Consider the following 13,838-nt stretch of genomic DNA (forward strand, 5'->3'; position numbering starts at 1 on the left):
CAGATAAAATAATGACTCTAGACACCAAATGTACCTGTAATTATAGAATCGCCCATATATGTAATACATACATTATTATTATTATTATTATTATTATTATTATTATTAGCTTATGCATACAACTACTTCTTACGTAAAAGCGACGTCAGGGCAGGGTTGTCCTCTGGGGTGGAGTGCATTCAGGGGGCTGCGCGTTGACATTTATGTACAGTACGAATCCTACTACGGCGAAGGGCGAGCTTATGAATATTAATTAGATAAGCTAACAGGACTCTCCCAGAGCCGTTTAGAGTCTAAACGTAGAGGAAGCTTATCGAGCAACGTCACCATAATCTAATTAATATTCACGATCTAAGCCTTAGCCATAGTAGCACACACCATCTGCGGCTACAGTTTGGACGCGGCATCACGGAAGTCCCGAAACGTATAAAAAAGATGTCATTGCTGAACGGAGTCTCGGTTTGATACATATCTAAAATTATCATCATCTTGCCTCGCATAAAAAATAGATAAGTCAGACGGCTTATCACAAAACAACAACAACAACAACAACAATAACAACAACAACAACAAATCAGTGCTAGATTTTGACTCCATTTCAAAAATCCGTTCCATGATTTCCTAAAATATGAACGGTTCCGTCCATATTTTGTACAGTTATTGAACATTTGAAAAATAAAAACAATATCAGTTTCTATTTTCTAATCTCGATCAAATTGACGGTCCTCGTGAACCTGGCTTGTGGGTTGTTGTGATTCGATGATGCTGAAGTAGCTCGTCATCGCTTCAAGTGTTCGTGCGCTTATTCGAAACGCAGCACGATTCGCTGGGACATGCGCCAATCTGACCTTTGACAGCTAGCGAATGACAAATGAAAGGTCAGCGTTTCTGACAGCAGCTGGGGCATCGGAGAATGAGAGACAGTGCATCGAAAGGTAGGAAGAAATGCTGTTTAGATAACTGAATGTAGCCTAATTATTATTAGTAGCGGTAGTCATGCAGCATTGAATAAGAAGACACTTCGATCTTACCTACGTTGTGAATGAAATGTTATTAATAGCCTATATAAACCGTTGTGGCTGTCGTGATGTCATAATGCATCGAGAGGTTGGATTTGATCCTTATCTGCATTGCTAAATAAGTATTACGTTATATCAAGTGCCATATTTGTTTTGTTTTGGTTTGCTCTTCATCATGTTAACATCTCTGCAGCATAATATCGCGTTTGGGCATTTGTATGCTGAAAGGCCTGTTTTAAGAAAGAATAAGCTACATGAGTCACGACAAGCAAAGCAGATCAGCTGATCGGACGCGTTTCTAGACCGATGCAGGAGGTGATGATGGTTTAGTAATCCTTTTTGCTTTACTATTATTTATTCTGATAAACCGAGATTTCGACAAAAGATACACGACGACCATGCTGAAAAATCCTATCTAAGATGTTTGCTGGTAGATGGTTTTTAGCTGGTCTAAGATTGTCATATTAGCAGGTGCTAGCCAGTCATTTAATAGCTTTTTGAAGAGCTATGGTCCAAAACACAGCTTGACCATCTTAAGCTGTTGTGATCGTTTATGAATTTTTTTTTTTTTTTTTTGTGCTTTTATAAGAAGGCCAGCTAATATATATATATATATATACACACATTTATTTATTTATATTAGTGCTGTCAAATTGATTAATCCCAATTAATCATATCCAACATAAAAGTTATAAGTTGTTATATTTTATTTATTTTGTGTGTGTGTGCATGTCTTTTATATATAGCCTATATATGCTGTAGATCAGTGGTTCTCAACTCCAGTCCTCGGGACCCGTTGCTCTGCACATTTTGTATGTGTCTCTTATCTGACAGTTCAGTTCATGGAGTCTCTCTTAACGAGCTGATGATCTGATTCAGGTGTGTTAAATAAAGGAGACATACAAAATGTGCAGAGCAGCGGGTCCCGAGGACTGGAGTTGAGAACCACTGCTGTAGATCAATACATATATAAAAAACATTTTTTATGTTAGATCTGATTAAAGGATTTAAACAAACTCCTGATGTACTTACAAACTTTACAATGCCTCATTTTATGAGTACAGAACCTATTTGTACGACTGTAGAAGTTTGGTACCATTCTGGGCATTATTAGTGGGGTAATTTACGAGATACATCATAGGATCCATTAGCGCCTGCACTAATATTCGGCTGATATCTCTAAATAAGCTCTAACTTTAATAATGTTCGACCAAGGGAAAAAAGGCTTCTGGGGGGTTTGGCTTGAGGTCATGATGCAAAGGACCCTAGGTTGATTTTACTCCGAACCATCCCTTTAATCGCAATTAATTGACTTGACAGCACCTGCTAAAATGCCAATCTTAGACCAGCTAAAAACCATCTACCAGCTAACATCTTAAGATTGGATTTTTCAGCATGAATCTTATATATATATATATATATATATATATATATATATATATATATATATATATAAATCTTTATATATATATATAAATACCAGTCTATCACTAGTTATGATGTGTATGTACTATGTAATAATACAATATTGTACGGTATATAATAGGAAACATGTTAATGACAATTGAAAAAAGATAAGTGTTAATTTACCTGTTGTTTCCTTTTTTCCTTTTTATATTTCATTTTAAAATATTTCGTTTCAATATTTTGTTAGTTTGATCCAATGATAAGCAATGATTATATTCCCTCTTCATTCAAAAATGGAAGTAAATGGCACAAAATCATTTGTCCTCATCTGATAAATTTTTCTCTCTAGAGCTGTATGTGTTTGATTGCAAAAAAATATCACAGAAATCTCAATTTGATCAATGGCAAAGAAAAAGTTCTGTGCTTTAGTTTTATTGTTTTTCATGTGTCGTCTATGATAAGCACGAGGTCAGTTTATGATGTTGTAAAAGGTTAAGGGAAATCCCTTGCATCATCATGCAAGGAGCTGGCTGAAGGGTGCGCTCCCTGTTGCCATAGAAGCAATGTTGCACACACAGTCCTCAATGTTGACCTCTCAGTCTTACCTTTACATTAGAATGCTTCTCGTGTCTGATGATATTATATTATATATTACCTATTATATATTACCAACTGCAAAACTTATCAGTTTAACTCTATAAGGTGTCTAAATGGGTTAAAGTAACCTAAGTGACTTCTTTTAAGCAAGCCACTACAATTTAGGCTTTTATTACGTTAAAAATTAATCCAGTCCCAGCCGTGAATCCAAGTCCACTTCATTCTACCGAATGTGAGGCATGTTAGCTTTGTTAATAGTTGTATCATATTCGTTGCAGTTTGTGAATATGAAGATTGTCTCTAAAACATATTAAAATAAAAAGAGACAAGAACTTAAAAAGGGATAAAAGGGTGTTTCTTGTTTATTGCCTCCAGCCCAGTCTTGCTTTTTATAGAAGTTTTGAACAACTAGATCTGGTTATAGAGTATAGCAGAGTGATATTTTTTGATAAAGACTCTTGTGACATTGGTGATGACTGATAATCAGACATTTACAAGTTACAGGTCTTGAAAATGGTCACAAGATTTGTTAAAAAACAACCTGTGTGGTTGTAACATTAACTCCTAGACAAGCCCTATAGCTTTTGAGTTGAACAAAATAACTTTTTTACTAGTGTATTTAAAGCCAGTTACAACAATGATTGCTGTTGTTGTTGGTGTTTTCTTCCTGGAAATTTTATGTGCATGCGCTTGCTTACCATTTTTTCAGCTGCTGATTTTCATTTTATGAAATAATGATATTGACATGCTCTTGTCCCATTGTACCTTCAAATGGTACAATGGGATTCGAGCAGTACCATCATATATTTCTCTTTATAAAAGTTTGCATTTCAAGTGTCCAATGATGTTCTCCAGCTGACCCAAGGTTGCTTTTATTGATCGTTTAACTTTTTATAATGGTAAACGTAAACAAATGAATTGGAGTTGGCGTTAAATTGTTAATTAATGGCAGACAGCAACTAGAGCTTTTCTCTCAGTGACACTTCCTACATGCTGTGCTCTCAATCTCACTCTTCTCAAAGGGTTGCCCAGGCTCTAGCTCTCTTATGAGAAAGCATGTAGCCCCAGTGGCTGCCAAGCAAGGGGGCTGCATGAAGGGAAGCATCAAGTAGCTCAATTAGAGATAAATCATCCTTCCTGAGAGGAAGTCTTGGATTGCCTGACTTCCACTGGCAAAGCACTCAACGCTAAATCAGGGTTACCCATAGACTATAGAGCCATAAAAACTTATTTTTGTGCACAGAAAAAAACACGAAGTCCACTCAAAAACAGCAACATTTAGCACTGCATACAGCTGATAAAAATTTAGGTTTGAACTAAACAGCCATACAAGTACAGTTGGTCTTTACTGGAAAAGAGTGATTTAATCTTTTACAGACTAAGTATGCGTGGAACATCTCATAGCCTTCCATGTTTAGAAATGAATTGTTCTGAAATGTTTATTTGTACATGCAAAGCAGGAACAAGCTAATTTGAATAAGAACAAGCTTGTGTGTTAAAGGTTTTTAAATTGTGAAAATATTTTTCCCCAGAATTTTCTGTGCTGATTTTGAGGGGAATTCAGCAGATTGTTGTGGATTGGAAGTATGAAAGCATGATTAAATTAATAACAATTTATACAATAGTTAAAGGCACACTATGTAAGATTTCTTAAACAAAAATATCCAAAAACCATTAGAACAATGTTATATATTTTGTTGATTTGTGTAATTATAGGCTATTATTTACATTATTCCAAATGTTTCTAAGAATGTTTAAATCCAGAGAAATAAGCAGTTTTAACCAGGACACGGACGTCGCCTATCAATGACATCATTCCCGCGTTACCCTCTATTTTTATTTTGTAGAAACCATGGAAACACCAAAGACGCTTTAATATATTATGGGCCCTATTTTAACGGTCTGAAACGCAAGTATCAAGCGCAAAACGCAAGTAACTTTGTGGGCGGGTCTTGGGCGCTGTTGCTATTATAAATGAATGGATAAATTATGAATGAATTATAAATGCGGGATAAATGACTCTTGCGCCCGACGCAAATCTAAAATGGGTTGGTCTGAAGTAGCTTCATTATTCATAGGTGTGGTTTGGGCATAGCGTGAAATAAACCAATCAGAGCGACATCTCACATTCCCTTTAAGAGCAGGCGCGCTTGTTCTATAGCGGATTCCTATTATAACGGCCGATTTGCCAGGCGCACGCGAGGAGCGGTTCACAGCCGAGGAGACCGACGTTCTCGTCAGGGACGTTGTGGATGGAGAAACACACCCAAATTAACTTCGGTTAAACAGGCGCATGATAATTTGTAAATGTGTAAGCTTGATGTATGCTTTTATAATAAACTGTCTATCTGTCTATCTATCTATCTATCTATCTATCTAAACTGCTGCGTCTGTGTGGAGATGAGAGAATCAAAGTGTATGCGCGTTGTGCACACTCTACATTGATTATGGCCAAGCATGCGCCCTTAAAATAGCATATGAATAACATGCGCAACGCGCCACTGACTTTAAACTATCATTTTTCGGTTAGTGGCGGAATTGTTTTCTAAACCTGCAAAATAGCATGAGGGAACGTTTGCGCCGGAACACGCCTCCTCTTTGCGCTGAACCGCCCCCGGGAGCGCAAGTGTATTTCTTAGTTAACCGACGTGCGTCTGTGGAGGGAAAAGTCCGGTGCGTCGGGTGCAAAATAGGAATGATACATGCGTTGGTGCACAAAGTCAATTGCGCTGGGTGCAAGATAGGGCCCTCTGTGTTTTATTAGACTGGTGAGCAACTATTTGGATATATTCATCGACAGAAATTGTTATACAGCTCACAGTTAGTCTTTGTTTAAATCTTGTTTTCTTGATTTACTACGAATACCATATTTACCATGCCTAATAATATCGATTTAGCTCACTGCAGTGTGCAACAAGTTTCTCATAGTAGCCGCCTGTCAGGGTTGTGGGTAAGGGATGAAGCGAGGACTCAGGTGCAGAGTTGATGGGCTTTTTAATGATAAAAAAATAAAAAAACACCGTTCACAAGCCATGTGCTCACAAAAACGAGACATGAACATGCAGCTAATGAGAACTCAAAAGTCACGTGTTCACACAGAACATGACATGAAAGCACACAGCCAGTGTAAAACACAAGCTGTGTGCTACACAGCACAAGACATGAAAGCATGCAAACACGACCCGCGTGCTACACAGAACACAATAGTCACAGACAGAAGAGTGTGCGCCCCGAGCGAATTCGAAACTGCACGCTCACACGACAAAACACGAGGAGCATGAATGTCTGAATCCCAACACAGAACTGAAGCCAAACTAGACCGAAGTGCCGGGATCCAAACATCACGCCCTGCACATGAAACAGACAAGAGAGACAAGACAAAACAGGGGTGTTAGGGCTGTCACAACCAAGTAATAAACTAGACAGAAGTGACAGAACCCTGCCACCTGGCGTCCCTAATGAGGAACACCAAAACAAGTCAATTCAAGACCGAAACAACAACAGACAACAAGACAGGGAGATCAAAACACAGAGACAAAGAGGGGAGGGAGGGGAGTCAGTGCCGGCATAACAGACCAGGAAGTCTTTAGAAGTGACCAGGGAGGGTTGAGCCAGGGAGGCTCAGGCGGGTCTGGATTCCTGGCAGGAGGCCAGGGCGGAACCAGAGGGACAGACCCGGGAGACTCCGGCGTGTCTAGAGTCCCGACTGAGGACCGGAGGGACAGACCAGGTGGAGGACCAGGGCGGTGCTAGAGGGACGGACCAGGCGAGCTCCGGCAGTTCTGGATTCCTGGCTGAGGGACAGGGCGGTGCAAGCAGCAAGGACGGAGCCAGCAAGTCAAGAGACTTGGGTGGCTCCGGGACAGCCTCAGCGGGCTGGTCTGGGACGTCAGCGGGCTGCTTGGGGTGACAGACTAGTCCGTGGTCAGTAAAACCCATGTGATTCCTCCAGGCATGCAGAGAAGGTGAAGACAGCCCTCTTGGCCATGGCAGTAGTGACGGGGAGATCGTGCGGCTCTGTCACCTCGGGGACCACAGGATATGGGGGCTCTGGGACCACCGGACTAGGTGAAACAGAGGAAGCCTTCTTCTTCTGCTTGAGAGGGCGAGGCTGTGGAAAGGAGCTTACCGCCTCTGAGGGAGCTGCAGCCTCTTCGGCCGCCACTGGATAGGAGGCAGATGAGGCGGACCTGTTCTTCCTCCTCCCTCTCCCCGAAGGGGTCATTAGAAAACTTGGGACTTGGCAGTTTGTGAGGGGAACGGGAGGTGGGCCAAGAGGCGGAAGGCAAGCCTCTTCTCAACAATTGTATACATACCCCACAAACTGCCAGAATGACAGTATCCCCAGCATTCCCATCTCCCAGGCACATTAAGGCTGTTGTTGAAAATGTCCTTTAGCACTGCTAATGTTGAGTCCCACCGTTACAAACATGAACTGGTGAGCAGTGTTGATCCATCTGCTGAGCAGAGGGGCAAGGAGATGGGAAAAGGAAGATTTTTCTTTTTCTCCTCTTTTGGCCAGATCGTTCTGTCAGGCTTGTGGGTAAGGGCCAACAATCTGGCCAAAAGAGGAGAAGAAGATTGGCCAGAACACATGGCCAGTAAAACAAATCACAAGTCATGTGCTCACAAAAAAACGAGACATGAACACGCAGCTAATGAGAACTCATAAGCCGCGTTTTCATACAGAACATTACAACATGAAAGCACACAGCCAGTGTAAAACACAAGCTGTAACGATGTAAACACGAACTGCATACTACACAGAACACAACAATACTAACGGACAGAAGAGTGTATGGCCCGAGCGAACTCGAAACCGCATGCTCACACGACAAAACACGCGGAGCATAAATGTCCGAATTCCGACACAGAACTGAAGCCAAACTAGATCGAAGTGCCAAGATCCAAACATCACGCCCTGCACATGAAACAGACAAGAGAGCGCATGGCTCGAGCAGGCTCGAAACCGCATGCTCAGACAAAGACAAGGCTAAACAGGGGTGTCAGTGCTCTGTCACAAAACAAAGAAATAAACTAGACAGAAGTGACAGAACCCTGACAAGGCCGAGCGAATACACAGAGTAGCATTATAACAACTTTCCACACACTCAAATGTATCTAATATGATAAGACAGCGCTGCGTTACCCCATATACGCATGACCGGAAGGAGCGGAAGTGGTCTGCGGCATAATAAAAGCTCCACTGCTCTCGAGCCGTGTGTCGCACTTGTCTCTCATTAGCAATCGCTCCAGCTGCCTCGTTCCACTCCAACGGCTTTCGTAACGTTAATAAATCTTTAAAGGGCACCTGTTGTGCCCCTTTTCACAAGATGTTAAATAAGTCTCTGATATCCCCAGAGGTTGTATGTGAAGTTTTAGCTCAAAATACCCAACAGATAATTTTTTACACCATGTTTAAATTGTCCCTTTTTGGGGCTGAGAAAAACACGCCGTTTTAGTGTGTATCTCTTTAAATGCAAATGAGCTGCGGCACAGAGGGCGGAGCTTCACATGCTCACAGTATGCTGTATGGAGATAGAACAGGTATAGTTTAGTTCAATTACGGTTATAACTTATTTGTCCACTAAACTTTAAAACTAAATTTGTTTTTATCCACTATTAATACAAGCCTGCTGTAGCCGACCCCGTCCGAATGATGGCCAAACATATACTGATGAGTTTAATGAAGTTTATTGTACATCACACAAAAGATGATGCCTCAGTTTTACTCCAGAAAATCACTGTAAGAGCTGAATAAACACATTATAAGAAGTGCACATTAAAGTCTTATCCATAAACTCTCTCTCCCTTTCATTATCATCAACATCCACAGCGAATTACACAAAACACTCGTTACAACAGTAAACAAATATATACACACCTTCAGGGGGTGCTTAATAAACTGGTAAACTTTATATCCGTAAAACGAGATGATAAAGTGCGCGCTCTCCCTTCCATTACTGCTGTGATCAGTAACGTTAGGCCTATCGCTCCGGAGACTGTAAGCTGGATTACGAACAGTTGGTACAGATCCATCCTCGAGTAACAACGAGAGTAAATGAAGACTGCTATGCTCATTCTTACGTCTTACAAAAAAACACCTCAATCGCTTAGGAGACATTCTTGTCTACAGCTGCTCTGGTGTCGAAACAATGGCGGACTGTGCACAGCTCACTCAGGGCGGGCCTACGCTAAAACTGCAGTGTCCGTCAACAGTCGTGGGCGGGGCCTCTGCAAATCTACTTTACTTTGCCCCGAATCTGAAAACGGGTTGTTCTGAGACAGCGCTTATGATTTTTGGGGATTTAAAAAAAAGCACTGGGTGGATTTTCATCATTATAGGGTGGTAGTGTACACACACTGCCAACACACATTTATGTTCAAACCATGTAAAAGTGAATTTTGCGTAATAGGTGCCCTTTAATACATTACCGGTCCTCCATGAATATGATTTCTGCCTGAGTCCCGTCGTATTCCCCACAGGCTGAGGCGAACACAACAACTCCCATGATTCTGCGAAATCAAGGCTATGCCTTTGTTTTGAATAAACGACCTCTAGTGGAAAAAAATTACATAGTGTCCCTTTAACAATAGTCTCTGTTAAAACAAACAAGCTAGGTGGGATTTATTGACATTTCTGCAGAACTTTCAGTTCCCACGTGACCTGGGCCTGGTTAGAAATATTACAGTATGGGGAGTCACTTGGATAGGCAGATGGAGTAGACGTGTGTGTGTGTCTTTTTCCTGCACTTTATGTTTTTCTTGACTATTTGACTACTCTGTTTATTTCAGTATTGATCTGATCGTACTGAAGAAACTTGTATAATTTCGTTTCAATATGACCACCAAATCGACAAAACAAAGCAGGAAAGAAATACCACAGTATTAAATAACATTTTGTGTAATTTTCATGACTTTTTTTTGTATTATTATTTTTATGACAATTAAGCACATTTCCCCTCTGGACATTTTAGATGTATGTAATTATGAATTTTTTTGTCCTCAATTTCAATACAGTAATATATAACAAATTTTATAATAATGTTATAATGTAATAATAATGTTTTTTCCAAATTAAAATCAGCATAAATTTAAATGCTTAATTGTTAAGAAAATGTAGAAATGCACAAGATCATTTCTTCTTTTTTTCATGTCATTTGAACTATTTCAATGAACTTATGTTGAGCATGTAGGGGCCATCGTAAGGTTTGATAATATTATCAATCAAGTTATTGGTAGATTTATTATAAATGTATCTCATTGAAATAATGAGTTATAAAGCAGGCACTGGATGTGGATTGAGGGTGCAGAGTGGGCTGCTAACTGGCTGCATTGATTGGCTGCTGGCTCTGTGTGTGTGCAGCGTAGTAAATGCGGCGCTTGATGACACACCGCCCTCTTCTCTCCTGCAGCTAGCGGCCGTATGTAGCGGGACAGCCTGCTGGAAAGCACATTATTCCCTCCCTCCGAGCTCCCATACAGAACATGTGCATTCCCCTAGTCTCTTGAAATCGTCGTTGTCGTACGTCTATGTGATTCCCAATTGTTCTCATGAGCCTGCTAGGTGGCTACAAGAAAAAGAGCAGTTATGATGGCTACGAATCTTTGCAGCTGGTCGATAGCGGCGGAGACTTGTGCACCGGGGGACGAAGCGGCGGCGGCGGCAGTGGCAGCGGCAGCGGTTTGACTGCAGTGACCCTCGGCAGCGTTAAGACAGGCCCCGCGCGGCAGGACGACTACAGCACCATGGACAGCTCAGGTAAGAAAACCGCGTCTACCGGATGGCGCTTGCAGGCCTGCCGCTCCTTCTTTTGATAGACACCAAACAACCTGTGTTCTGTGTTTTGTTTTTAAGTCATGCTGATTTCCTGTAAGAATTATCGGTGGTAGATTAAATATTAGTTGTCATGTCCGCCGGAAGCATGTGCTTCGTGTCGTCTGTTCGTGTGCTGTGTCATGACAATTGATCAAAGCCACAGAGCTGGCGTATAGGAAGCTACATTGAAACTACTTTGATTGTTAGTTGACAGATCAGCTATTGAAATTCGAGTTTGTGAATTAGATATATGTGCATAGACGTTTGTTGTTGCCTCATATATTGGTGTGCTATGCAGTTATGCAATTTTCTTTGGACGTGCATGTAGTTGGGCTTATTGCATGTAGTTTTATATGAATTCTAGGATAGTAATATCTAAAACAGAGTTTGGATGTCTGTATTATAATACTGGGATTGCTCCTGTTTTACTGCAGTGATCTGGGATGAAAGGTGGCCTTCAAGACTGAGACATGAGGAAGAGCTAGTGTCAGGTTCTTGTAGTCCCAGCTGGTGTCTGCTGCGGTCTGGTGTTTTTGCACGTGTGTGAGAGAAAACAAAATTATATAGCCTACGCTCAAATTGTTTTTGTTAAATTTACAGTAAAAAAAAAAAAAAAAAAGAGAGAGAGAGGGAGAGAGAGAGAGCAGTACTTGCCAGAACTTAAAAAAAATAAAAATAAATAAAAACACAGTGAAGATGCTAAAAGCATTACATGTTGTCACTTTTTGGTCATTATATATTTTAGAGTTCCTACATAACTTTATGTCATAAAATTACATAATGTTAAAGTCTGTTATACTACAGTACTATACTACATAAAATAACAACACAATGCATTATGATTTAAAAAATAATATAAAAAAAATAATAACAGATAATAATTAAATGATTATAATTTACATCAAAGATCTAGGCTACTTTCACAATATAACTGATAACATAACCGAAGAAACAATACTTTGTATATAATATCTAAACAAATGTGATGGATTGTGAAGGAAAGCAACTTTCCCCATTGATTATAAGGCAACATTTGTTTTCCTTTATATGAAAGCTATTTCAGCATGTCTTAAAAGTATGCACATTGCTTTTTTATTTTTTTTTTACAGTAAAACCTCTTTTAAAATACAATGCTTTCTTTTCTTATATGGCATGGCTAACCATTTGCCAATTACCAATTGTTTCTTGTGTCTTTATTGAAAAACAGTTCTGGCAGGTCACTTACAATGAACTATAAGAGCATAGTTTTCATCATAAAGCAGGACCAACTTACTTTAGTGTTGTGTTGTGAGGCATTGCTGGGTTGTTGATTCTGTGACTGCTTCATTGCAGTGGCAATGTTTTCAGCATGAAGCCTAGTCACAGTGCATTTAGAGTGAGATTCTAATATAAGCTCATTTTAGAGAAAATGCTGACCTTGATCAAACCTCTGTTCATTTAGTTCCATAATTATTCACTTTGAATTTAATGAGGGAATTTTGAATGTTTTAAATTGCTGCTTGTAAAGACAGTAGCTTTCTGTATGAGCCTGTAGGTAATCTATAATTGAAAAGCCAGCCGGGTCTTGTAACCAGACACACAAGCACACAATTATACACACAAACACACACAGGGGGCTGTACATCACAGAGCCACTCTCTGTGACTCAATTCTGCTGAATTAAAGGAGCAAAAGAAAGGAGGATTGTGATAGAATAAAGAATAAAAGAGCAAATGTGTTAGAAAACCCATTCTTTTATATTACAAATCCACTGATCTGATCTTTGTGGTCAGGACGGCCCCCTCTCTCATGACACATACATACAAGCGCTCTTGGGCTCTTTGTGCGATTAAAAGGAACATTAGTAGGAGTTCAGAGACTCTGTGCTCTGTGAGAAGGGCAGCCTTGAACTTTGAAGTCAACTACACTCCTGCGTATTTGCTCACTCAGAATAGAGCTCCTCTGTACCTTAATGGCAAGTCTGACAGGAAGCCCACTCTCTGGCCGGGCCCACTACTAAAACTGTGCCAGGCCACCCTGCTTTTCTAGCTACAACAACAAGTTGGAGGCAGGAAAGTGCTGACAATTTTCGCTGTTTACTCGTCAAAAAATATTTTCACATTGTATTGAGTTTTATTTCTTAAAGCAAATTTTTCCATTGACAGCAATTCAAAATGACGTGTATTTGATATTATAGTATTTTTGTTCTGTAGGTTTTTTACCTGTGCCTGCTTTTTTTTGGAGGCCCTTACAAGCGTGAACAAGACTTTTTCCTAGTCTGCTACCTATAATTTCACATCTAAGCATGAAGCAAAATGTAAAAAACACAGGCACATACAGAAGACATGTATATATTAATCACATTTCTGATCCTTGTGAGAATTATTTCCCCCACAGAATGTTTCATCTCAGCACATTTGAACACACTGAATACTACTCACTTACAACTGCAGCTCTTTAGAGTGAAATACATTTATTCTGAGTGCATATGTGTTCAGATGCAGGGAAGTGATCTTAAATGAACATAGAAATGTCTGTAAATTACTGTTTTAGTGTCACGGCAGGATATGGCAAGGAGAGAGGAGATTGCAGCTTTAACTTTTATTTAACAAAATAAAGAATACAACTAGAAACGGAACACAGCAGCAGGAGAATGCAAGTAAACACAGGAAAGCCAGAACATACAAATTAAAAGTCCAAGGAACAGAAACTGAAACCAAAATTCCTCTAATTGTTTGTAACCCATTTTGTTGTATATATAGAAATGCACAGAAATTGTAGTATGTTTTTATGGATTTTGCCATGAGCTCACAGTTAAATTAAGTTTGGATTTGTACATACAACTTATTGTATCCTCTTTGAGAGATGAGGAAAAAAAATCAGTCATTTATTAAAAGTAATGTATTAAAATCAGGAATTTATTAGAGGTTCTGATAAATTGCTTTGCTTTGCTTAAAAAATGCAATACACAAAACATAGGAAGTTTCACCACTAGAGGTTGCTTATTCAAAACAATA

General features: G+C 39.8%; 1 protein-coding gene across 8 annotated transcripts in view; it reads left to right on the plus strand.

Annotated features, from left to right (window-relative positions):
- The first annotated feature begins 736 nt into the window (after positions 1-736).
- dnajc6 (DnaJ (Hsp40) homolog, subfamily C, member 6) overlaps positions 737-13,838 on the plus strand; it is a 40,790-nt gene continuing 27,688 nt past the window's right edge. For 4 of the 8 annotated variants that reach the window (XM_079884837.1, XM_079884839.1, XM_079884838.1 and 1 more), the window contains exon 1: positions 10,503-10,785. In XM_079884837.1, the coding sequence (XP_079740963.1) occupies positions 10,578-10,785 (208 nt within the window). In that variant the 5' untranslated portion in view covers positions 10,503-10,577. Of the gene's footprint in view, positions 936-10,502; positions 10,786-13,838 lie in introns of those variants that run through there. The other 4 variants (XM_079884841.1, XM_079884843.1, XM_079884844.1 and 1 more) reach the window with 3 other exon arrangements.

Source organism: Squalius cephalus (genome assembly GCF_949319135.1).
Source record: "Squalius cephalus genome assembly, chromosome: 10".
NCBI classification, from domain to species: domain Eukaryota; kingdom Metazoa; phylum Chordata; class Actinopteri; order Cypriniformes; family Leuciscidae; genus Squalius; species Squalius cephalus.